The sequence below is a fragment of the Durio zibethinus genome, chromosome 27 (genome assembly GCF_047325235.1).
Source record: "Durio zibethinus cultivar Kanyao isolate XHJ-2024 chromosome 27, ASM4732523v1, whole genome shotgun sequence".
Classification (NCBI taxonomy): domain Eukaryota; kingdom Viridiplantae; phylum Streptophyta; class Magnoliopsida; order Malvales; family Malvaceae; genus Durio; species Durio zibethinus.
The window spans coordinates 4,019,679-4,043,416 of NC_143188.1; the positions used below are offsets into that span (position 1 = coordinate 4,019,679).

The 23,738-nt window shown below is 33.3% G+C and overlaps 1 protein-coding gene and 2 pseudogenes across 3 annotated transcripts; 1 reads left to right on the plus strand and 2 right to left on the minus strand.

Moving 5' to 3' along the window:
- The first annotated feature begins 5,303 nt into the window (after nucleotides 1-5,303).
- On the plus strand, nucleotides 5,304-6,986 carry LOC111279644 (auxin-induced protein 22D-like). The gene is made up of 4 exons (XM_022866614.2): nucleotides 5,304-5,730; nucleotides 5,860-6,062; nucleotides 6,189-6,288; nucleotides 6,375-6,986. Exons 1-4 carry the CDS (start codon nucleotides 5,534-5,536, stop codon nucleotides 6,421-6,423), a joined length of 549 nt encoding a protein of 182 aa, XP_022722349.1. The 5' UTR covers nucleotides 5,304-5,533; the 3' UTR covers nucleotides 6,424-6,986.
- Nucleotides 6,987-12,802: 5,816 nt separating this feature from the next.
- On the minus strand, nucleotides 12,803-15,056 carry LOC111279631 (pentatricopeptide repeat-containing protein At5g15300-like; annotated as a pseudogene). Its single transcript, XR_016334851.1, has one exon. The product of XR_016334851.1 is annotated as a pentatricopeptide repeat-containing protein At5g15300-like (transcript).
- Nucleotides 15,057-16,093: 1,037 nt separating this feature from the next.
- On the minus strand, nucleotides 16,094-22,956 carry LOC111279352 (alpha-mannosidase I MNS4-like; annotated as a pseudogene). The gene is made up of 17 exons (XR_016334649.1): nucleotides 22,711-22,956; nucleotides 22,155-22,274; nucleotides 21,980-22,072; nucleotides 21,070-21,174; nucleotides 20,892-20,982; nucleotides 20,730-20,785; nucleotides 20,382-20,454; nucleotides 19,191-19,300; nucleotides 18,599-18,649; nucleotides 18,413-18,501; nucleotides 18,189-18,269; nucleotides 17,993-18,106; nucleotides 17,525-17,610; nucleotides 17,410-17,461; nucleotides 17,233-17,301; nucleotides 16,887-17,133; nucleotides 16,094-16,469 (listed from the first exon to the last, which is right to left on the minus strand). The product of XR_016334649.1 is annotated as an alpha-mannosidase I MNS4-like (transcript).
- Nucleotides 22,957-23,738: the final 782 nt, after the last annotated feature.

The following is a 23,738-nucleotide window of genomic DNA, read 5'->3' on the forward strand; positions in this document are numbered from 1 at the left end:
TAAAATCATTTTTATATTTTTTATATGAATGTAAATTTTTTATTAATTTTTCATATATACATTTTCTTTTATTAATTATTTTCGGTCATGGTCAAATAATTATTCTATTAACATTTCATTTTTTATTAATTTTATATATTATTATTTTTATAATTATTTTTAATTATGGTATCAATTAATAAATTTTTTTGTTAGATCATTTTTTTAAATTGTTTATTTTTACACATGTGTAAGGTTTTTTGCAATGTCATTATTCACATGTCTCAAAATATGTCAACATATTATTAATATAAGGATATAAGGGCTTTTATACTAGAAAATAAAAATTAAGGGGCTTATTTATATGAAATAGTAGTATAACGGCTTAATTAAATTATTTTGAATACTTGAAGGATTTTTTTTAATATTTTACCTAAATTTATTAGTTTGCATAAAAATCATCTGATATATTTATTTATTATGTAAACTATCAATTTACAATAATTTAAAATAATTTAATTATAAAATTGATCTAATTATATAACTATGGTATTTGGTTTTACACTTCCAGATACAATACCATATCAAAGATTTTGGTTAAGTTCATGTATAAACTTCGATTGCAGCAAAAAGTAATCATTTTGAAAAATCAAATCATGTCATCTTTACAATGAAGCAGGACTCAATTTCACAATTGTTTCTCAAGCTAGACCATGTGCAAGTTCAGTTCACCAAAAGATAAGAACCAAACTTAATTTACCCCACAATGTCTCTGCTGCCACCAGCAAATCGATTGTTTTCTAGCAGAACATCATGACCTCCAAACATTGACAATTCATTCAACTTTATTACACAATAGATTTTCAAAGAACTCATGCACACGAATAGCAATTAATTCATAAAATCCCAAATGCCTGTTGTTTCTGTTTTAAGGTGTTATGAAACAATTAATTCACACAAAAAATAAAAAAAAAATCATTTATTGAATTTAGCTTTCAATAACATTATCAAGACATGTACACCACAAGCACATGAGGAATTGAAAGAGGAGGTGGGTGGAGTGGGTACATGTTGTGAAAAACACACGGTTTGGTCCAAAAAAAATTTTATATAATTATTGAAAGATATCAGAGGTGGAGGTGCGTATTGCAGCAGAAGAATTGGTGGACCCTTAATTTGCCTTGAAAGTGGTCCCAAACAAAAGTCAGTGAGTGAATCCCCTCTGATTTGATGCAAAGGGATAGGTGCCCTCCAATTTTGGCACCCCCCCCCCCCCCCCCCAATTTAGTCTAGTTCAGTGCCCTTCATATTAAGGTCTGGGGATTCCTTTAGTAGGGGTCAGGTTTCGTTTCTGTGTTGGCATACTGGCCTGTTTGAGAACACTGATTCTCATCTAAATTGTATTTTTCCTTGTTTTTTTTTTTTGTTTCCATACTCGTGGCTCTCTACAGCCTGGAAACTCTCCTTTATTGCTCCAGCCTAGCTTTGAAACGGACCCTGGCATGTCTAATGTCGGTATCTTTTTAGTTCTGCTATAACGTGAACAGGAGTTTAGGATAAAAAAAAAGGGTATCAGAGAGCAGTCCAACACCGATTTGGCTAAAGCAAAGTACAAAGAAATAGATCCAAGCTTTGATGACCTGTAAAAGGGGCCAAAATGTTTGCGTTGGTGACAACAAAAATAGATACCTAGTAATCAAAGTGTTGAAAATGATTAGAGAATTGATATGATTGCACATTTGAATCGTGTGTTTTTGTTAATTTTGGCTGCCGAAATTGAAATATTCTACTTTAAGTTTCTTTACTGATAAGAAGATATATTGCCATTTCAAGTTCATTCCTGTAACATGCTTGCATGCTTATTATGAGCAAAAGAATGTGTTCGTCTCATGAATTTTTCAACACGCGTTTTCTTCAACTGAAACTGATCAGAAACTTGAAGACCGACGCTGAATTTGATTTGCAGAAAACCCCTAGTCAATAATGGATGCAACTTTTTTTTTTTTTAAAGTTCTACCAACCTTTAATCAGTGTATTTAGCCTAATAGGACAAAGGGTTAATCTGATTGAAGCAAATCTTATGTCCGGTTTGATATCAAAGTGGCTTGAATTTACCGACACCTGGGCCGTTGTTGTTAGAATGTTATACTCTTATTCCAGTAACCAAAATTCTATTCTAACAGTTTCAAGTATCAAAAAGAAAAAATGGTTTGAATTCAATTCAATTTCACATGTGTTCATTATGTTGAGAATATTGACTCAAATTTCATAAGATATTTGTTTGAGATTTGTTAGAGATTTGTCAGATATTACTTAATGGACAAAAAGACTTACAAAAGAAGAATGCCAAGAGAAAGACGATTCTTAATAGGTAAATTTGATTTACAAGAGAAAAATTCTAAAAGGAAAGGGATTCTTAATAGTCAAGTTTGACTTACAGGAGAAGAATTCTAAGAGGAGAAAGATTCTTAATGGGCAAGTTTGTATGATTATAAATAGGTGAAGTCTCTATAGGGTTAGGTACGAGAAAAAGATGTAAGAGAGTTATAGGATTTTGTGGGATAGACAAGTATTGGGACTCTACGTCTTATGGGTGTGTATGTTTGTTTGTGAGTGGACTAGAAGAGATTGAGAGGGTCCATATAGGTATGGTGTATGAGAGTATATGGGTATGTGTTTGGTTATGTTGAAAAGGTGCACAAGAATTTGAGTTTGTATTTGTTTGGGTTGAGAATACTTCATAAGACTAGAAGAGATTGAGAGTATTTTATAAATATTGATTGTTAAGTGAGGTTGATGATATGATGTATGTTTGTAATTCTCTACAACTAGTGGATCTTGTTTCTCATCCGTGGATATAGGTCAGTTGGACTAAATCACGTTAAATTATTGTCTTTTATGTGTCTGATTTATTATTTGATTTCACTTCCGTTGGTGTGATTGAATTGGAGGCTTTTAACCTAATACATTATTCTGTATTTTTGTTTCCAATTTTATCCTTTTTAAGTTAGGCAAATTGGATAGGCATAGACAAATAAACACGTGCAAAAACCATGCCAATGCTTTCTGCAATAAATTTGATTCACTATCGATGCACGTCTCCAATCTTAGAACCAGACACGAACCAGAATCTTCATGTACCAGCAACGCCAAATAATGCATATCATGTGTAGGAATTAGTACACAGTCAAATCTTTGCCGACGATAACTTGCCAATTCCAATTAAGCGTTCAATTCTCAACTCCTTTGATGAGTCATATTTCAATGCATATCCAACCTGGAAAATTTTAGTGGATCAAATTCTGCAAGATAGACCATAACCTTGATTCGTATTTGTTATGCATCGCTATCCCTGTAGGGGAATTTCTAATTGAATGTTTCTCGGGGCACCACAAATATGCAAAAGCTGAATCAGATACGGCTTTCATTTTGGCAATGGTCACTTGGCCAGACGCCACAAGTTTTAACTAACCCTTGAAAGATTTTTAGTTCCTGTAGCTATCGTTGCATTCCTTGAGCAATAATGACAAAACTGTGTGATCCATGCCATGGCCAAAGACAGCGTAACAGCTCAAACATTCGTACTAAAACTTGTTGGATTCCTTAAAGTTGTAACAGAACCCCTTTTCAGATTTAAAGCTATGACTTTTCTGGGTGAAATGGATATGAGCAAACAGATGAAAATGGCCGTGCTCGGCATGGTAAATTCGCTCATGTTTGCTACAGGAAAAAAGAGATTTCCGCAAGAGAGTCTATCAAATATTAGGCGTTGGATGGTATGTGTATGGCTGTAGCAGAACAAGAATATTAATGATCAAACAGCTTTTTAATGAGCACGGGTGAGGCTGAAATGGACCCTGATGTTGATCATTTTGAATGCCTATCTTTGCGTCAATTGAGCATCCAATGGAGATTATTCAGACCAGAGGACAATGTGGGACTCATCCTCGGAAAATAAATGGGCAGTGTCCCATGATTTGTACCCATGTTTCATATCTAGTTCCTTCTACAGTTTGTTCTGGTCCTCATCAATCTACTATTTTCTTAATATTGTTATTAATTACCAGTTTTCTGCTTTAATTGCTTTGCAGCTTTCTTTAACCTTGGAAACTCAACACATGTTTCTAAAAAAGATATAATCAAGGTGAAATTATAGCACTTAGGTGGTTAGGCAACACTAGACTAACAAACCATTGGAATGAGTACCTCTATTGAAAAGTTCAACCTAAAATCCTAAATGATGATCTGCAGACTAGAGAAAATAAAGCAAACAAATACTAGAACAGCCCAAGTATCAAAATATATATCAGAAACCAAAATTTAATTTGATTGATACAATCATTTTAAAAAAAAAAATGATATTTAATAAATTAATTCAAATCTCAACATTTATAACATCTTCTTTTATTTCTAAGTTGTAATTAAAAAAAAAAGCATATATACTAAAATTAAACCTTTTAATCTCCTTAGATTAATGATTCTAGTGAAAAGTTTTAGGTCTAGGATGGGAAAAGGTTGAAATCAGAGAAGCATATTATTAACTACACCAAATTATTGAAGATTTTCTTATTCCCCTCTTAAACTGGAACAGATCCAGATATAAACATTAATGGAGGCTTTGATGTTTAGGAAAATAATTAATTTTACTAATCCTGGTGGTCTTTCCTAAAAGATCAAACAACTAAAGATCAAAGAAAATGACAGAAACGGCAAGATTTGGATCTTGGAATACTACAGACAGGCTGGGTCCAATGAACTTATTTTCCTTGGTTAGAATGGCTAACAGAGATGTATATAAGTAAATACTAGTAATTAACAATGTAATGCATTTTAATTGATTTCTTTTCTTGTTTGAAGTTTAACTACGAATAGGAATAATTCAGGGGCTGAACTTACCTGCACACATGACAGCCCACATGAAATGAACCCCACGATCCATTAATCAAATTGAAAAACCCTGCCAAATTCTAGCCCCACATGGCCATCTGTGCCCATACCCTACAACCCCATATGGACCCTTTTCACAGGGGATATGCCGCCTAGCTTTTCTTTCATTTAAAGATAAACCAACGCCCCTGATTTCCGTCCCACAACCCCCCAAAACGCATCTTGACCGTCCCACTGAAGCATCAGGTCTTCCATATAGGCGGCTGAGCTTGTCCCACCCTTGTCCCCCTATCCCAGGGGCAGCTTGCCTCAAAGTTGCCGCTATTGCTACCGACAGCTTAGCTTGCCTTTGTCCATAATTCATGCTTTGGGAGAATAACAAGGCTTTATCATTACTCTTAATCCACCCATAGACCACCCTTCTTCTTTACGACTTCCACCATTTCCTATAAAATACCTACTTCTGCACTCCCGTTTCAACCAAAAACTCAAAAACATTTTCATTTTCTCTCAAACTTTGTGCATCCTCAAAGGAACTACAGAAACTTTACTGAAAATAGATCTTAGATAAAATCAGCTTGCATTCACCTCTACATTGAATTAGAAGGAACTTTGGTTTGTTATACAAGCTGCTTTGGTGGATCATCTGAGTGAAGATCTTTGAAAAATGGAAGGCAGCGTGGCATATGAGAATGATCTAAACCTCAAGGCAACTGAACTAAGATTAGCTTTGCCAGGAACAGATGAAAGAGAGGAACAAGCAGTTTCTAATGTTAGAAACAAGCGACCATTGCAAGACTCTGATGAGGAATGTGGAGTAAATGGCAAATCTGATAGTCAAAATGAAACTACCCCTCCTGCGAAGTAAGTTATCATAACAAGTGGTATTACAAAATAAATTGGCCTTAAGAGGGTGATCTTCTTTGCTTATTTGATTTACTTTAAAATTACATAGAAACTAATGGATTCTTTTGAAGAATATGCAACATGCAGAGCACAAATTGTGGGGTGGCCACCGATCAGGTCCTATAGAAAGAATAACTTTCAGGCAAAGAAAAGTGAGTCTGAGGGTCCTGGGATTTACGTGAAAGTAAGCATGGATGGAGCACCATACCTAAGAAAGATTGACCTGAAAGTTTACACTGGCTACCCGATGCTCCTGCAGGCTTTGGAGAACATGTTCAAGTTCACCATAGGTAAGAATATGGATTATTACCGTTATTTTGTTGTCATATTATGGCATATATATGTGATTTTCTGCGAAATGGTGATGAATTTTATGATGACTTTGGTGAAATGACCTTGGATTCCACCTTTTTCAGGTGAGTACTCAGAAAGAGAAGGCTACCAAGGATCAGATTATGCACCTACTTATGAAGACAAGGACGGAGACTGGATGCTAGTTGGAGATGTTCCATGGGAGTAAGTCTCTCTCTTCTTCTCTTTCTCGCTATGCTATTCATCCTATATTTATATTTTCTGTAACTTACAAGGTTATCTTATTGCAGAATGTTCATCACATCATGCAACAGACTAAGAATCATGAAAGGATCATAAGCCAGGGGATTAGGTTGTGATGTATGACAAAATTCTCTCTACCATCAACATATCTAAATGCAAAAAATAAAAACAAAACAGAAGATCCACTTCTCTTATCGAGAGAAAATCTGTCGGCTTGGGTTCTCGAAGGAGATTTTTGGATCTGATTCTCAGTCTCCTCAATAGGTAGTATCGTCAGAAATTCGATGGACTGGGAAAGTTTAGATGAAATTAATGAAAACAGAAAATATAAAGTGGAGTTACATTTTCTTCCTCAGAAGTTTGGCTCGGCAAAGATACTTGGTGGTTTGAGCATCTGTAATGTTACTGTGTTTTGCTATTATACCCATCAAACCAAAACTAGATTCAAGAATCTGTTGCTTCAAGTGCAACTTTGTAAAAAAGGATTGAAGAAAATCACAAAAAAGGATGTGGCTATCCAAGTTTTGGTTCTGTAGTATTAATACAAAGAAACAAAGCTGTAAATCAGCTTTGAGTCTCTGCACAATTAAACTAGTCTGTGTTAACATGAGTTTGGTTTCTTTTTTTTCATAAATAAATTGTCAGCATCTGTTCATTTGTGTTCATATTCCCTATTCTGAGTTAGTCTGCACAACTAGTGAACAAACAAAATAAAACGAAAAGAAAAGATAAAAGAGAAGACTTTAACGCTATGATTGGATATATATAAATAAAGGAAAGAAAAAAAAAAAGAAAAAAAATTTTTTTTAAAGAAAAGAAAATGGTATATTTATCTTTTGTTTGAATAGTTAAAAAAAAAAAAGAATTTTAACGGCTATTATTTAGATAAATATAAAAAAATAATTTATTATAATTTTTTTAATTATAACTTTTTTTATAAAATAACATATAATATATAAATATATCTTTATATTATTTAAATAAATTTTTTTAAACAAAATTGAACATGTTTAATAAGATAAGATGTATTAGTTAGTTATTAATTTATTTTTAATTTTGTGTGTAATTCACATTTTAATTTATTTTGACAATAATTTAGTTTGTTTTATTGTTAAGACTTAAAAAATCATAAAATATTTATAAACTGTGAAATTATATAAAATAATCATAAAAAAATTATTTTTATAAGAAGTGTCTGTTATATATTCAAATCTAATGTCATAAATAAATTATGGATGTAATAGGTTTTTATAAAAATAATTTTTTTTCAACTTTTCTTTCCTTAAATTTTTTTTTTAAATTGGGGTATTAAAAAAATGAAAATTACAAGAAAAACCAAAGCTTATTGAATTTTCATCTCTTTCTTTTTTTTTTAAATTAAAAGTTTATCCAAATAAATGAAAAATTTTTCTGTTTTCATTACTTTCTTTTATTTTCCTTTCTTTTCCTTCCCTTCCCTTCAATCCAAACATAAGTTAAGATTATTAAAGCTTTGACACCTTATTAGTATGGCATTCTAGCATTAACAAGAGAAAAAAAGCATGTGTTTTGACTTAATGAAGTAGAATTACATATATGAAATGTATTTGTCCAGAATTCAAGCACCAGAAAAGGACTCAAACTTTATTTTTCTTTATAACAAAGGCAGATTATTGAGTGCAAGTAAAGAACCCATTTGTGCAAGGAAAATAGGAAATGATAGAGTAAATTTTCAATATTGATCTAAGATTGTTGTCTGATATTAATTTCAAGAATATGCATTGAAAGTGTGCAAAGACACATAGCTGTGTCTTCATCAGCTAATATACTAAAACTTTTAAATTAAGCAAATGTAATTTTTTTTTTTTAAGAAGCAAGGGGTTGCTAAGCTTTGTCCGGTACATCCTTTCCTGTCAGTCCAAATAAATTTATTTATGTCAGATCTAACGAATTTGAATCCAAATAACAAAGAAAGGTGCATTCTGTTTTTTTCACTTGAGCCGACCATCCATTGATACATATGTAATATCCTTTGTTAGATAGTCCAGAGTTCAAATTCTGATAAGTCTCCCATTTTATTCTAGGCTGAATGATCAGTTGAGAAATATATCCAGGGAGCCAAACCAAACAACTAAAAACTTAAGATACTCAGGGCCTCAAGGGAATTAGCACTGCTGTTCAAACTTTTACTTGGGATCAATTGATCTTGCTTCGCTTATAAATATATATATATATATATATCTTTTGTTTATTTTAATTTTGCTGGCAGAAGGTCTAAAATGCAGATGAACCTGGGAAAGTCAATTCCGAAGAGTCAGAAGCATTCAACAAGCATTGCCTATATATATCAGTATCAACATTTAGGAAATAACCTTGGTACTACTGCTACCTCTCAAGTCAATGGCTACATCCTTAACCATATTATTAGACCTCTAACATCAGGCCTTCTGTAGACAACAAAACTCACAAACAAAGCAATTTAATTTGATAACATTCAACCACCATAGCCTCACACTCGGCTTACAAAGTTGTATCAAGCAAAACCCTTTTACGTTTGACCATATTAGCCACTCACTCAATAACGAAGTTCAAGACCCAATAATATGACATCTAAGCAGAATAATAAAGTTTGACTTGCTTTAATATTTCAACTACTCCAAATTTATCAGTATTTTCGAATATTTGAATAGATTATAATTGATATAAAAACAGAAGAATAAAATAAAACTGTTGCTAACCAACTTTAAATAGCCCATAAGTTTTTTTTTTTACATAAAAAATTAAGGTGAGGAGAGGCTTTTTCATTTCAAGATTAGGTAGGTCTCCCAGAATATTTAATTAAACTTACATATGTCCACCAAAGAAGACTGTTGGCAACAGAAATCAAACCTAAATCTACCAAGTGAAGTATTCGATCATAACCAACCCTCAAGGAGCCCCTCAGTTTCTTTAATCTTCATTGATTTGATAAATGCATGAAGTTATCGACAAGGTCAAATTATTTTGGAAAAAGAAAAAAAGTTAAAAGGCCAAACAGCCTATCATAAGTTTCTATTAAAAAAAAGATTATCACCATCAATGATTTGATAAATACCTAATAAGATTACTGACAGAAAGGCCAGAAAACACAATTGACTGAAATGTTGTTTTCCACAGAAAAAGGCCAATATATGCCTAGAGTCTAGAAACAATAAAATTGGATGATAAAACATTAGTTTTTGTTTTATTGATTTTTTTACCTTAGGAATGGTTAAAAGTGTCAAAACATGCCATTCAAATCCTTTCAACAGGGATCTGTATGATCCTAGGATTTTTTGTTCAAACTAAAGTGCAAAAGATCTAAATCTTTCCCATCCAAAGTTGAAGTTGTATTGGGAACAGTGAGAACCAGAGAACTGAACATGCCACAAGATGCCAAACTGCGCATTCCAGTGGAGGAAAAGAGTCAGGTTATAGTTAATAGTCAGAATTTTTTTTTGTTGTTTTCAATACTTAGTCTCCCTCTCAGTTCTATAACAAGAGTGGACTTCATATGCAAGTATTGAATTTAGTGATGTCTTGAAAAGAATATGTAAAATCTTATATCTATCATGCGGAAATTTTTTATTACAGGTGAAAATGATGATTGGATGGGATTAAAAATATAATCGATTAAGTTCAAGTTTATATGGTATTAAATTTAAATTTAAGTTTGATTTCAAATTCGAAGTTCGAATTTTATTTTTTTAATTCGAATTAAAATTGAAACAAAAATTAAATTACTTAAATTTATTCGATTAAATTTTATTAACATGTAAATATAATTTTGACTTTATATTCAATAAAAGTTCGATATTTATGCTTTAACTTGAGCTCGAGTTTAAAATTTTTTATTAATTAAAATAATTAAAATATAAAAATTCGATTAGATTCGTAAATTATTCGAATTAAGTGTAAAAATATTTAAATTTAGTTCGATTAATAAGTCAAATTACTTAAATTTAAATTCGATTCAATAATAATAAAACCAAATTAAAATCTCATTTGAATTAAATCTGAATAATTTATAAATATTAATATATTATTTAAACTCTTAAATGAGATTAATTCACGTAATCTACAAGTGAAAGGAATAATCCATTTGATATTGCCTTTAATGTATAGAACAGTATGTCGGTAACTAAGTACTGGAATTAAAAATCAAATTTTAATTTAATTAATTTACGAAAATATATTTATAAAGATGACATCTAACTTATAATATCTCAACTGCAGTCACTTTCACAAAATGATTTAATTAAATTAAATAAATTTTAGTGCACTAAATTTTTTTTTATTTTCACGTTATGATTTTTTTTTTAATTATAATTAAGCTGTCCCTTTATGGACATTGATACCTAAAATATCTTTCCTAACCATATATGCCGGGAAGTGAGTTGTTAGTGAGATAATTAAACTAATAATACCTTTTGTTAGGAAAATCTTATCGAGCTATGAGAAGATTTTTGGGACTTTGTAAACATGTTCTTACCTAATGTTCTTTTGGCAAAAGGCTGCTTTGCTGGAAGGCCCACGCCACAAAGCAATTTTATCTGACTACTGGCTATTTTAATGTTGGTTTAGTCTGTAACAAGATATAATTTTACTGAGATTTAACTTTATTGATGTCTTTTTTTTTAAAACAAACATGATTATTCTCAAATTTTACTTGAATTTAATTTTTTTCTTTCAATAATTCTGATTGAAACTAAGAAAATGAGAGAAAATGTCCATTGTTTTTTTTTTAGGAGATATATTGTTGAATTATTTCAGCATTGGTGATTTAGGTAATATCCATTTTAAACCCTTGTATGTAAAAAATATTAAATATTATCCATCAGTCTCCATGTAACAGTAAAAAGGCCTAAAGTTATTAAGAAACAAGATCTGACAAGATTCCAGGATTTGACTATAGTGATCCTAAATTTATTTAGATGTCGGTATGATGTTTGATTACAAATCTGCTAACTATTCATTGATTTGGATATTTTTGTTTGTTGTTATCTGTTTAGTAGTCTGCAGATATTTCCTGGCCAGCTTGCTTATACGCTGCAGTTACAGTTGAAATTTAAAAAATTTCAGCCACTGGTAGTTAATCAGGATGCCGTAAACAGCAAAGAGCCTCAACTTCTGACAACTGTTTTTCCTGGAAGACAAGTCTAAAACAGAGCACATGACATGTTTGATACTTGTTCATATGTATGTTACTAAAACACAAGGTTAGCAACATTTATGTTGCCACTTATTACTCAATCACACTACCATAGACAACGTAACCAAGCCATAGCCTTAACCTGCCAGTGCCATAGAACAGATGCCATGTGCAGTTCATAGGAAGGGATGGCAGCCGAGCATGGTTTGATTAGGTGATGCACTTAATATCTGAGAGATTTGGACGCCAAAGCAGTTGCTTATATGTATCATTCCATAACTAAGGCTAGGACGTGTTCATATGCATAAAACATGCCTTTATCACATAGGCATTGATACTGGCTGCTGCATACCATATCAAGAACATTGCAAGCCCTACAGCACAGGAATCAGCCATCCAGCCATGTCAGTGGGAATTTCGGTTAAAAGTTTTTCGTAAGCAGGATGTTTTCAGATGGAATTATGTGCCTACATTCACATGCATTGTGTTCAATCTCCTAGTCCTCTTGATATTGTATCTATCTATTTGCTGTGGATTTAAAACTTCAAGTCAGATGGAATGAAATAACTGTATATACAGGTGAAATTGAAACTGGTTTAAAGTTCCCATATTTTTCATACCATTATGAAATCAAACCAAGACAAGGATACTCTTAAGATATAACTGAAAAAAAATAACAATGCTGATATTCTAAGACATTATTTTCTGATACTAAAATCCAGACCTTAAGCCAATTACTCTTTGTAGCTACATAATAACACCTTTTCTTTTACAATCTCATTGAGGAAAGTAGTAGTCAAAACTGCAGTATATCGGACCAAGAAAGTTTTTTCCATCTAGACATCAACCTTAGGGACAAAAATAAGTGGCACTTGCATCTTGGCCACACCTTTGTGGTGCTTTGCCTCTGAAAGTTACAAATTGGAAGTACAACTTGGTAGCAAAATTGTAAAAAATTGCAAGCAGATACAAAATTTCCAAGAGATATCATGAAGCTTACTGGTGGCCCAGAAGTGTGTTTCCTTAGCACCTGGACACTTGGAATAATATGTTCATCCACCGAAGAAAAAGAGTGAAAGTAATCATGTTATGCAATACATGAATAATACGTTCATCCACCTAAGAAAAAGAGTGAAAGTAATCATGTTATGCAATACATGAATAATACGTTCATCCACCTAAGAAAAAGAGTGAAGGTAATCATGTTATGCATTCCTGAATTGTTTCCATTCTGATTTGTAAGACCAAATAAAAACGTGAATGATGCATTAGATTCTCACAGGCTGGAAAAATGTTGATGGAGCCGTTGACAATGCCCAATAATAACAAAAAATGGTTATCTTTTGCCAAAAGACAAATAATCATTTTTCTGACAAATCTTTTGATCAGCCATCTTCCAAAATGTTATACAAATACACATCAGAGAGCCAGAAAGCATGGTATGGCAATACTTCTTCCTTTTCTGAATCTCCTATAAATCCCAAATCTTTCATTTCTTCACTAATCAAATATAACGTTAAGTATATTCTTTCGGAATCAAAATGAACAGCATCTCCTGTGACATTCATGGACAACACACCCCAACTCAATCCAGCTAGAAGCTCTATTCTTCCCAACTTGATGCTTCCTAATCATTGCTCTCATTCTAGAAAAGCCATCCCACCTCCTGGCAGCAGCATAAATATTAGACAATTTTAAATAACTCATCAGCAGCAATTTCAGCTAGTTGTACATTGCAATGGACCCTACAAACAGCAAGAAAAGCTCCCCCAAACAGCTGCACTAGGTAAAATCCGCATGTTTCTTATAAGGTTATATGCCTCTTCAAGGCACCCAACTCGACCAAGAAGGTCAACAATACATGCATGGTGTTTTTCTGAGGGGTGAATTCTATATTCTTCCAGCATTCGTTTAAAGTACCTCCTGCCCTCACTAAGAAGTCCCCCATGGTTATAAGCAGTCAAAACCCCAAGAAATGCAACTCAATCTGGTTTTACATGTGTCCTTTGCATCTCCTCAAACAAAGAAATAGCATCTTGAGCCATGCCATTATTTGCAAATGCTGTGATGATTGTGCTATAACAAAACAAATTTTTTGATAAGCCATCTTAAAAACTTGCAAAGCACTGTCAACGTTTCCACTTTTTGCACACATGTCAATTAAACTAGTGACAATTTGCAAACTAGAATATAATGGTGGTCCTGTAAAGTCATGAATAATTGATTCAGCTGCATCTGAAATTCCTAACTGTGAGCAAGCTGAAATGATTCCTAACACAAATGGTTCATCCGGCTTAATACTATGTTTTTTTAAACTGTTCATACAATTCCAAAGCATCACAAGGCCGCCCATTTCTAGCATAGCCTCCAATCATGGTAGACCAAGTGACCAGATTCTTCTCAGGCATCTGATCAAACAAACATCTCCCACAACTGACATCCCCTGCCTTAACATAGCCATCTATCATTATGGTCCATGATGGAAAATTTTCACCTCGCATTTTGTCAAAAAAAAATATTTTGCAACTTCCATCTCCCCTGCTTTACAATACCCAGCAATCATCAGATTCCAAATCCAAGCATCTGAAACTGGCATGGCTTCAAAAACAGAAAAAGCAGAATCACGATCACCAACATCCATATATCCAGAAACCATGACATTCCATGACGCCAAGTCTTTGGTAGTCATTCTGTCAAAAAGAACCCTAGCCTCTTCCATATCCACAGCCCTAACATATCCCTGAATCATACTAGTCCAAGAAATCACATTCCTTTCTGGCATCTCATCAAATAACTCCCGTGCAAGATCCACTCTACCGTTACTCCCACGCCCCGAAATCATTGAATTCCAAGAAACCAAATCTTTTTTCTCCATTTCATCAAATACCATTCTTGCCAAATCAAGTTTCCCACATCTTGTGAACAAATCAATCGCCACATTTTGCATTATCAAATCAAAACAAAACCCACATTTTAACCCCGAACCGTAAACAGCTTCCCCATCATTAACCCTCATCAACCTGGCTAAACTCTTGAGAACCGAAGCCAACGTAAAATTCAAGGGAAAAACAGTTTTTACACATCTTTGAAAACAAAAACAAAGCTTCCGGGTAGTTTCGATCCTCAACATACCCATGGATCAAAGCTGTCCAAAGAAATGCATTTGGTTGGGGAATTTGATCGAACCACTTGTGAGTGTATTAGATGGAACCAAAATGTGCATAGAGTCTATGAAACTTGTTGGTAACAAGATCGGATGAGGCGATAGAGCCATCAACTAGGAGACAGGCGTGGATACATTTTAACGGTTTGAGGGATTGGACTTTGTTGAGGAGCCGTCAGAGAGAGTGATTCAATTCATGGCGCCAAATGTAATAGTAACAAGTCCTAACGGTCGTGATTTTCATCTGCAACTTCTTTTCAATTTTCAAATGCTTTGGAATTTGAAGAATGTATGGGCTTCTTTAAATGACATCTGATGTTCGGGCTTAAAACAATGTAGCCTAGTTTCATCATGGACGGCTTTCTTTCCCTCAAAATTAATTATATTGAGAAGTTAAACGTTCAGCCCACATCTACCAAGTTTAAAGGCAATCAATTTTTCTATGTCAAAACGTAATTTTTTTATAATAAGAATTAATTATAGTACAGTAATTAAACGATAGAGTTTTTAAACTTCAAAATTAAAAAGTTGATGCATACACATAAAAATATATCATAGATCTAAAATAATTCTCGAATAATTATAATTATTTGTTTCAATTTGGTAGACGTAAAAATATATTAATATTATCTTTTTATTTTAAAATATTCATAAAATCAATATAATAACAAATAATATGTGACAATTTTTAAACCTTATTCGTAAAATTTAAAAACTCCATCATATATAAATAATAATCCTTAAAAAATGCATAAATTTTATTCATTGTACCAGTACCGTATGCAAGTAACCTAGCCAAAAATCGCGTGACATTTTAATAAAGCATTCATGCAATGCTGTTGGCTGAAGGAGAAAGTAACAGAGGATACCAAAGAGGGAATCATCAAAATATTATTTCATTGAATTCTTGTACGTCAAAGAAAGAATTTTAGTCATCGTTCAACCAAATCCTTCTGATCGAATCTAACAGAAAGAATCAAATATGAAAGGTGCGAACGCCATGGTTTCCAAGATTGAAGTCCTCAAGAGAAAAGAGACCCCTTCCAGCAGCCCCGAATCAATGGCATCCCAACTAAACTGGTTGAACCTCGAGCAACTTCCAGACCGCCGTGTTCCAGCAACCCCGGAAGATGGCCTCAATCACAGTAATCAACCTTAGGAGCAACCATGTGAAATGTACAAAAGTTCTGTAAATTTTGCTAAGTTACAAAGGCCCTGTAAATTAACTAGTGCCTATTTTCATTTCGCCACATCACAGCCAGCAGAACAAACATCACAAACATCATCAAAATCCGCTTCATCTTGCAGTTTACGACTCCAACCTCAAATATATACTCATCCTATTGACAGTTGTTGCCGAATTGCTCAAACCTATTGATTATAGTATACATGCTGTCAGAATGGAGATCAATCAATTGTAAGCATCGGGTTAGATGCCTAAGTAAGATCAAATGTCAGACCAGCCAATATTCATCAGTCACGATCGATCTTTCATGAAAAATAGGACAAAGGAAAGAGCTGAGACTTGGTTCCATCAGGCGGTTTAGGGCACAAACTACCTATAGCTTACTATGCATGCCCAAGAAGCCTTTTCACGATTGAGATGGATCACTCTCTGGTTCCCTCTCAGTCGATTCTTTAACATTGCCATTGTTGCTGTCAACAGATAGCGATAGATTAGCACTTTGGTCAGGAACAACAACTACAGCATGGCTCTGAACCACAGTATCTTTTTGTTTTGCAGAATTATCTTCATGAGGTTTATCAACCGAAGCCAGATATGGCATGCCACACTTCTGCCCATCCATGAGTTAGTCCTGGACAAAGCCCCTGTGAAATAAAGAACATAGTTTCTAAGAGAATGAAAAAAATATCAATGTGCTCCACAGAAACTTTGAGGAGTTATCGCAACAAAAAAAAAAAAAAAAAAGCCTCAAATCCATAGCTGTTCTGAATTCGTTCTGCTGTTTCACTGTAAGAAAAAGTACATTAAAAGTGATGATAGTATAACTAGATAACCAAATTCCGTTGGGAGACATCTGAAATAGCCTTTTTTTTTTTTAATAAACATCTAAAAAGCCTTTTTGTTTTGTGAAAACCTGTAAATGAAGATCACAAGTAGAACAACCATTAATCAATCTTTTAGTAACACTTCATTATCTATGATTACCATCAACCGATAACAAACAAAATACAGAGAAGAGGGAATAAAAGTCACTCTGAGTCAGAAAATATTTCAACACTAACCTTAATCAGCCCTGATACAGGAGATGCCTCCAGATAAGAAGAGTCCAATGGAAATCCAGTGCGAACCCAACCCCCAGAAACTCTACTACCATTAGTTTCTTGAGAATCAGCAAACAAGTCTAATGCAGAAGGCTCTTGTTTAAAGTCATCATGGTTACAATAAGCCCCAAAATATGAACAATGCTCTTGCCGTAGAGATATTTGAGGAGTTGCAGGTAGTAAATGGCCCTCAGTGCTAAATATGTACCTGTCAAAGGAAATTTTCCACAAAAAACAAAAAATAAGAAATTGTAGCTTCTTTCATGGAATATAAATGTTAAAAAAAAAAAAAGAAAGCAGAAATTACTTGTATGGTCCATTTTCAACAATTGTCCGGACCCACAGCCAAATCGAAAAGGAGCCACAAATATTTCACCTAAAAACATTGAGAGGTTAGAAACAAGATTATACTGGAAAGCAAAGACAACATGATTGAAGATAACAAAAACCATCCAGGGAGGTGAAGCTCAAGGGCCGGTCATACTGGAGTCAAATTCAAACCAAACAAAATCCTAAAATCTGGTCTTGTCCCCCGTCTACAACAAGGTGTATTTAGGGAAACAAGGAATATGGATAAATACATGTAAATCCCTACTTACTGTTTCTGCCAGGAAAAAGCTCTCCATGTGATATTCCCTCTTGTGAAACTCAACTCGGGACGCAAGGGGTAACTCTTTTGCCCATGCTGCCAAAAGAAACATGGTATAATTTAGACAGATAGATAGAGAGACCCAACATATGCTTTTTATTAACTGGAAAACCAAGAGGTAACTCTATTTCCTATGCTGCCAAACAAACATGTTATAAGTGTGACAATTTTTTCTTTTAAAAGAACAAGAAAAATATCAGCCAACGGAAGTTGCGGAACTTTCAGTGGCGTTATGTTTAAGATTTTAAATGGGAATCACCATAGAGCACACGCACCAATTTCAGAAAACAGAAAACAGTGTACTTCAATAACATGGCATATTTAAGTGTTATGAGGTACACATAAAAACTTAGTAAAACTCTAATTTGAATCCCTGAACGAGAATGGTAACAGTAGTACAATATCATGATTCAGATACCTGAACACTAAGTGTGGCAAGATTATAACCCTCAGGAGTGAAGCCATATCTTTTCCAGACACTGAAGAAGGCAGTATGTGTTCGAATAGCAGGATCAACATCCCCTGCTAAAACCTTCCAAAAATGGTAAACCTCTGATTACCAAATATTCAATTATATATCTTATGGTTAAGAAATGACATTACAAAATAATAACCTGAAGCCCAGGCCAAAATGCCTGCAACTGTTAAATAATGGCCAGACAATAGCAGCAGAATCCATGTTAACCTCTACATACCTAAGGAAGTAAATTAAAATTGAGAGAAAGAGAGAGTGAGAGAGATGATGATGCAGAGAAAATGCAAATGACAAAAGGTATAATAAAATAACGGAGAAGAAAAATATATTTACAAAGTGGTTTACAACAGTACAAGTTGTTACCAAGGATCATTGTAAAGATAGTACATAGCAGCACTGTATGCTTCTTGGAAAATGAACAAATACTCTTCATCTCCAAACAATAAATAGGCCTGAAAAGATACCAAGAAGGGAAAAAAGTTTCTTCTTTATTACTAAATTGTGATCGCATAGTTACAAGGTACAAGAATTCCAAGTCGTGTGATAGACCTTCAGAAGATACTCATAGAAGGAGTCAATGCTTGTCCCTATTCCAGCTTCCTGCAAAGCAGCATAAAATCAATTCCAGCTGGCCAGATATAGATTTGCTAAATTAGTTTCCTTCAAACTGTAGATAGAAGCAACAGAAGGCCAATGAAGAGAGGTCCAGTAGGAGGTTAATGGGTTAATCAGTGAAACTGCACTTGAGTTTCTGGTTTGATGCATATTCTTAATAATGTGTGTTTTTCTTATTCAATGTCTGCATATCAATAAGGCAATTTGCAAGGAAAATACAACCTAGGAAAATATTAATTCTCGATTTGTCCTTTAGAAAGTACTGAAAAAAAAAATTCACAGTAGAATTAGAAGATAGGAAAATAAATTTCTATACACCAAAAGAAGTTCAAAACTGACCATCTTTCTTCTGGAAAAGACTTACTTCACATATACTGAAAAATGACTAAATAGAAGCAATGGCAACAGAATTCATTTTCCGTCCATTTAACTACTAAATAACATGAAGAACATCCTGGCAAGCTATTACCATAAAAGAAACTTGCAAGGCCCTGGACCATGCAATAATGGTAAAACAGCACAATACCTTCTGTGTCCATTCACCAGTAAACACATTGATGTGAGCACCAACTAAATTAAGCTTTGAACGGCGAGCCCATAGGCCCCGCACGGCATTCTTCGTAACTTGCTCAAAAACTGCATCCATTTTAAGAAATAAACCAATTTCAGCAATGAATACAAAAGCTAACAGCCTTTACAATTGGTAACGGTAAGTAAAAGTCTCATCGCTGGCCTTCTGATAGCTGTTTCCATGGTCTAGAGTCTAGACTAATAAGTTTTGATTTAAGCATTTTCTCACAGCTACTTTGGCAGCCCTGTTGGATTGATGTGGTAAATTCAATGCATACCAATCTAGATTTTCTCTTTAGTTTTCTTACCTGTTAGTAATTCTACGGTATTCACTTCCATAATTTGTGCCTTTTGGTTATGACCGATTAGTACCAGATTTCTATGCACTAAATTTAAACAGAAAACATGATTATTGGGGTTCTCAGTTTTTGCATGGCAAGTATACGTATTCACCATGGAAAAAAATGGAACCCTGAACTCTTCTTCCAGCTATTCTTACAATGAGAGGCAATGACATTAGGATCCTGGCCTGTTAACCATAGGTTCTCAATAAATTGGCTTTGTAGGTCAGGATTGAACGAAGACTGCATCTAAAGTAAAAAAGGCTGCTTTATAGTTCAGCAAGGAAAAGTAAATTTTCCTCTTATTACAGCTTGGACAAGGAAAGGGAAAGTGGTGTAATTTCATAATAGTTATAGCAAGTTAGCAATAGCAAGCACTGTATTGAAATCCACGATTACAGAAGGATTAGTGCAATTTCTAGGATCCAAGGAAGCAACTATATTCTACATAAATTTCAAGTGAGCATCAATTGATAATTTATGAGAACACCAAAACTGTTTCTGTAACTGTGTAAGTAGCAAGATAATTCAATAAACCTAAAATGTGTGCAAGGGAACTTGCAAGCCAAAACCAATACTCAATGAAAGCCTGATATGATATAGAACTTTGAAAGATGCTAGAACCCATGCTACCTGGACTTAAGAATGTGGCCCATACCCAAGAAAACCCAGGGCTACTCGTCAAGCCTAAAAGTAACAAGCAAGCTGGAGAGCCAAGGTTTACTATCATACTTTTTATGGCATACAAACTTCTAGATAATGCAAAAATAAACCAAATACAGAGGCAGTAACACACTAGCACTTACTTGGATCATTTGTCAACCGGCTTAGCACTCCAAATTCAAGGGTCAAAGTCCCACCACCAGCTGTAGATGTTATCTAAACAAACCAAAATTGCAAGTTTAAATTAACCATATAAAATAACATACATGAAAATACAAATATAAAGGACTCAATTCACTTTAATAGCTTCATCTTCACCCATTGGAAATGACATATAGCAACTATGCACATCGCTAATTACTCATAGCATTGTACTTTAGGGAGTAGGACAAAGGGAATTAGCAGAAGCTACCTTCAGGGTGACACAAGAATAAGCAGTTTAGAGAAACTAAAAAAATAAATTATCACTTAGGAGATAATAGAGGCATTGCCTTGCTTTCATGTTCATCAACTCCATGCCTTAGATTAACAGATCTGAATGGGATTCCTGCAAAGCAACATAGCTGGAGATTGTCATAATAAGATACCACACCTAGTATCAGCAAACTTTCATGTTAGTGCATCTGAATGGAAAAATGATCCAAGACTGATACCTGTAGGAGTTTCAAATGCAGGTAATAATCTCCAAGCCAGATCTTTAGCCAAGTCAAGTAATTGATTGTCATAGGAAGGAATTCTCATGCCCTGAAATTGAGATGACGCTGATATTTATTCTAAAAGTATGAAAGATGATTGGAAAAAGATTGATGAAGGGGGAAAAAGCAAAATTACCGCAGCATAGTCACTTGCAATAAGATGAGCAGAAAGTAAACCTCCAAGGACACGGATGGAGGTCTCAAAAACGGAAACTGTTTTATTCCGCAGAATAAAAGTGAACTCCAAATTTTAGATTGATAATCATATTTCGAATTACCAAAAGTATCAAATATAGCCAATAGAAATCAACTATTAATTGATTGGATGATAACAATGAATTGGAGGGAGAAAAAGATTAAGGACTAAGGACAAGCGAAGGACGAGATAGTTTAAGCCACTGCACAGGTGAAAGTCATATTTTAAGAACACTATAGGCACAAAACATTAATGGTCTTTTTGGAGTCTCTTGAAGATAATATCATTTTATTGAATTTTGAATACAAATTTGACAATAAAGTTAGCATCATAAGAAAAGAACTTTATGAAGGCCTTCAAATTTATCTTATCTCCTCAATCGTGCAAATCAAACTGGAGGTCTCTTTTATTGCTCAAAAGATGATGAATGCCTAACTTAGATGTTAGGTTTGTGAAGCACCAGTTAAATTTTGCAGGACAAATATGCAGGCATTGAAATAAAGAATGGTACACAATTCTTATGGATATGGAAAATTAGACAATAGCAATTAACAACAATAATCCATTACCATAATAGAATGTAAACTAACTGCCATGAATGTTGCATTTAAGTCACAAGATCAGAAAACCAGAAGTATGATAACTTTTATCACGTTACAAAAGATCAAGCTTCTGTTGCACCACTCTTAAGAGTTATCAAGGAGCCCTTTAAATCAGAATTTGAGTGTTTAAAACAAGGATATAAAGTTTCACCTTCAACCCTATCAAAGTCCATACTAAGGTTTCCATATTAAAAACAAACCCAACAGGCCAAGCACAAAAGGTTGATGCAAAAAAATATTTCACTCACTATATCAAACTGAAAATTTTTACCAATCCATTCAACAGAGGCAGCAAAGCGTTCTTGGTCTCCAAGTAAAGCCAGTGTGTCTAAAGAATCAATCTGCAACAACAGCATAACAGCAACAGTTCAATACACAATCTCAGTCACATAAATTTTGGAAAAAAAAAACAAGAGATTGTACCAGTGTCAAGGCATACCCGCCAAGTGTATCTTCTCCTTCACACGATAGAGGTCTCAACTCATCAAGTGGAAATGCATGCTCCATATATCCATCAAAAGCATGATAGAACATTTCACGCACCTAGAGCACCCAAATGCAACAAAGTAAATGCCATTCTTTTTTGTGAAGGTTAAACTTTAACTTCCAATCTACACCTATTAGTTCTATTGATAGTCTTACTTTAAAGGTTAAACTTTAACTTCAGCTTTCATTTAACAGTATATAAAGATCAAGTATTTACCAACAATGTGAACTAATAGTATATCTGTTTCTCGTTCTTTTTAATGCTTTTGCCACAAAGGGTTTTCAAATTTTCCTTAAATCTATTCTCATCAATCAAAAAACGAAGCAAACACTGCAAAAATCTTAAAATGTCAGATTAGTAAAGACACTGAGACTAAGAATAATTAAGTTAAAAAAAAATCAGTTCATAAATCCTAATACTAATATCTATTCAAAAGAACAAAAACCCTAAATTCAAAAGATGAATTAAAGAGAAAAAGAAACTCTTTTTTACCTCATCTCTGAGTTGCTTAGCTTCGTCGGGAGTGACACCTTCTGCGACTGCTTTGTCCAAAGAAAACAACAAAAGAAATAACAGAAACTGAAGAACCAAGTTTAAATCTTTCATAATTTTTATTAGATTTCTATCTCTCTTTCTTTGTTAAGATTGGGTCTTAACATCGGCTTTTGTTCGGATCTTTTTTTGCTTTATTGTCTTTAAGTTTAATCTAAACACTAAGAACTAAGCTGTCTGTCTGGCCTGCTATGGCTGGCCGGGGATTTTAGTTCTAATGAAAAGCGAGAATTATCAAAAGAATAACAAAAGAAAATAATAAAATTAGGCTTTTATTTGAATTGTTGTTGACTTTTTTTAAGAATGATTCATGGTTAACGAGCAATTTAGTTCTTAATCTATAGGATAAAATACATAAAAAATCATCTAATTTTATGAGTCATTTTAAAATCGTCGCTTAAATATTACTTTTTTAATATAATAATTTAAGTTGAAGTAAATTTTTTTTTGTTTTTTTATCAATCTACTGTTAGTGTCTAATAATATTCTGAAGTGGCACTACCAGATGCGTAGCCAAGGGGCCAATCAGGGTCCTGGCCCTAAAAAATTTTAACACCTTAACACAATTGTAGCAGATCCTATTTATTACATGATGAGTTTTAAATATGCTACAAATTTTTTTTATACTGTTCTAAATTTTTTTTTAAAATATTCATATATCAAATACCAATTTTTGCTTTTAATAAATGACAAACCTTCGAATGTTAATTCTAATGGAGTTCAAATTTTTTATGTTTTCAAAAATTTATTTACGAGATTACAATATAAATGTCAAAATTTTATTTTTAAAAATTATATTATATACTTGAAAATAAATTTTTGAAAATTTATTATAATTTTTAAAAATTAATTTTTGAGATTTATTTAGAATTCTCTATAATAGATTTTCAATATTTAGATTATACTCTCATAAATGAATTTTCAAAAATCATAAATTTTAAAACAATGTAAATATAGTAAAATATAAA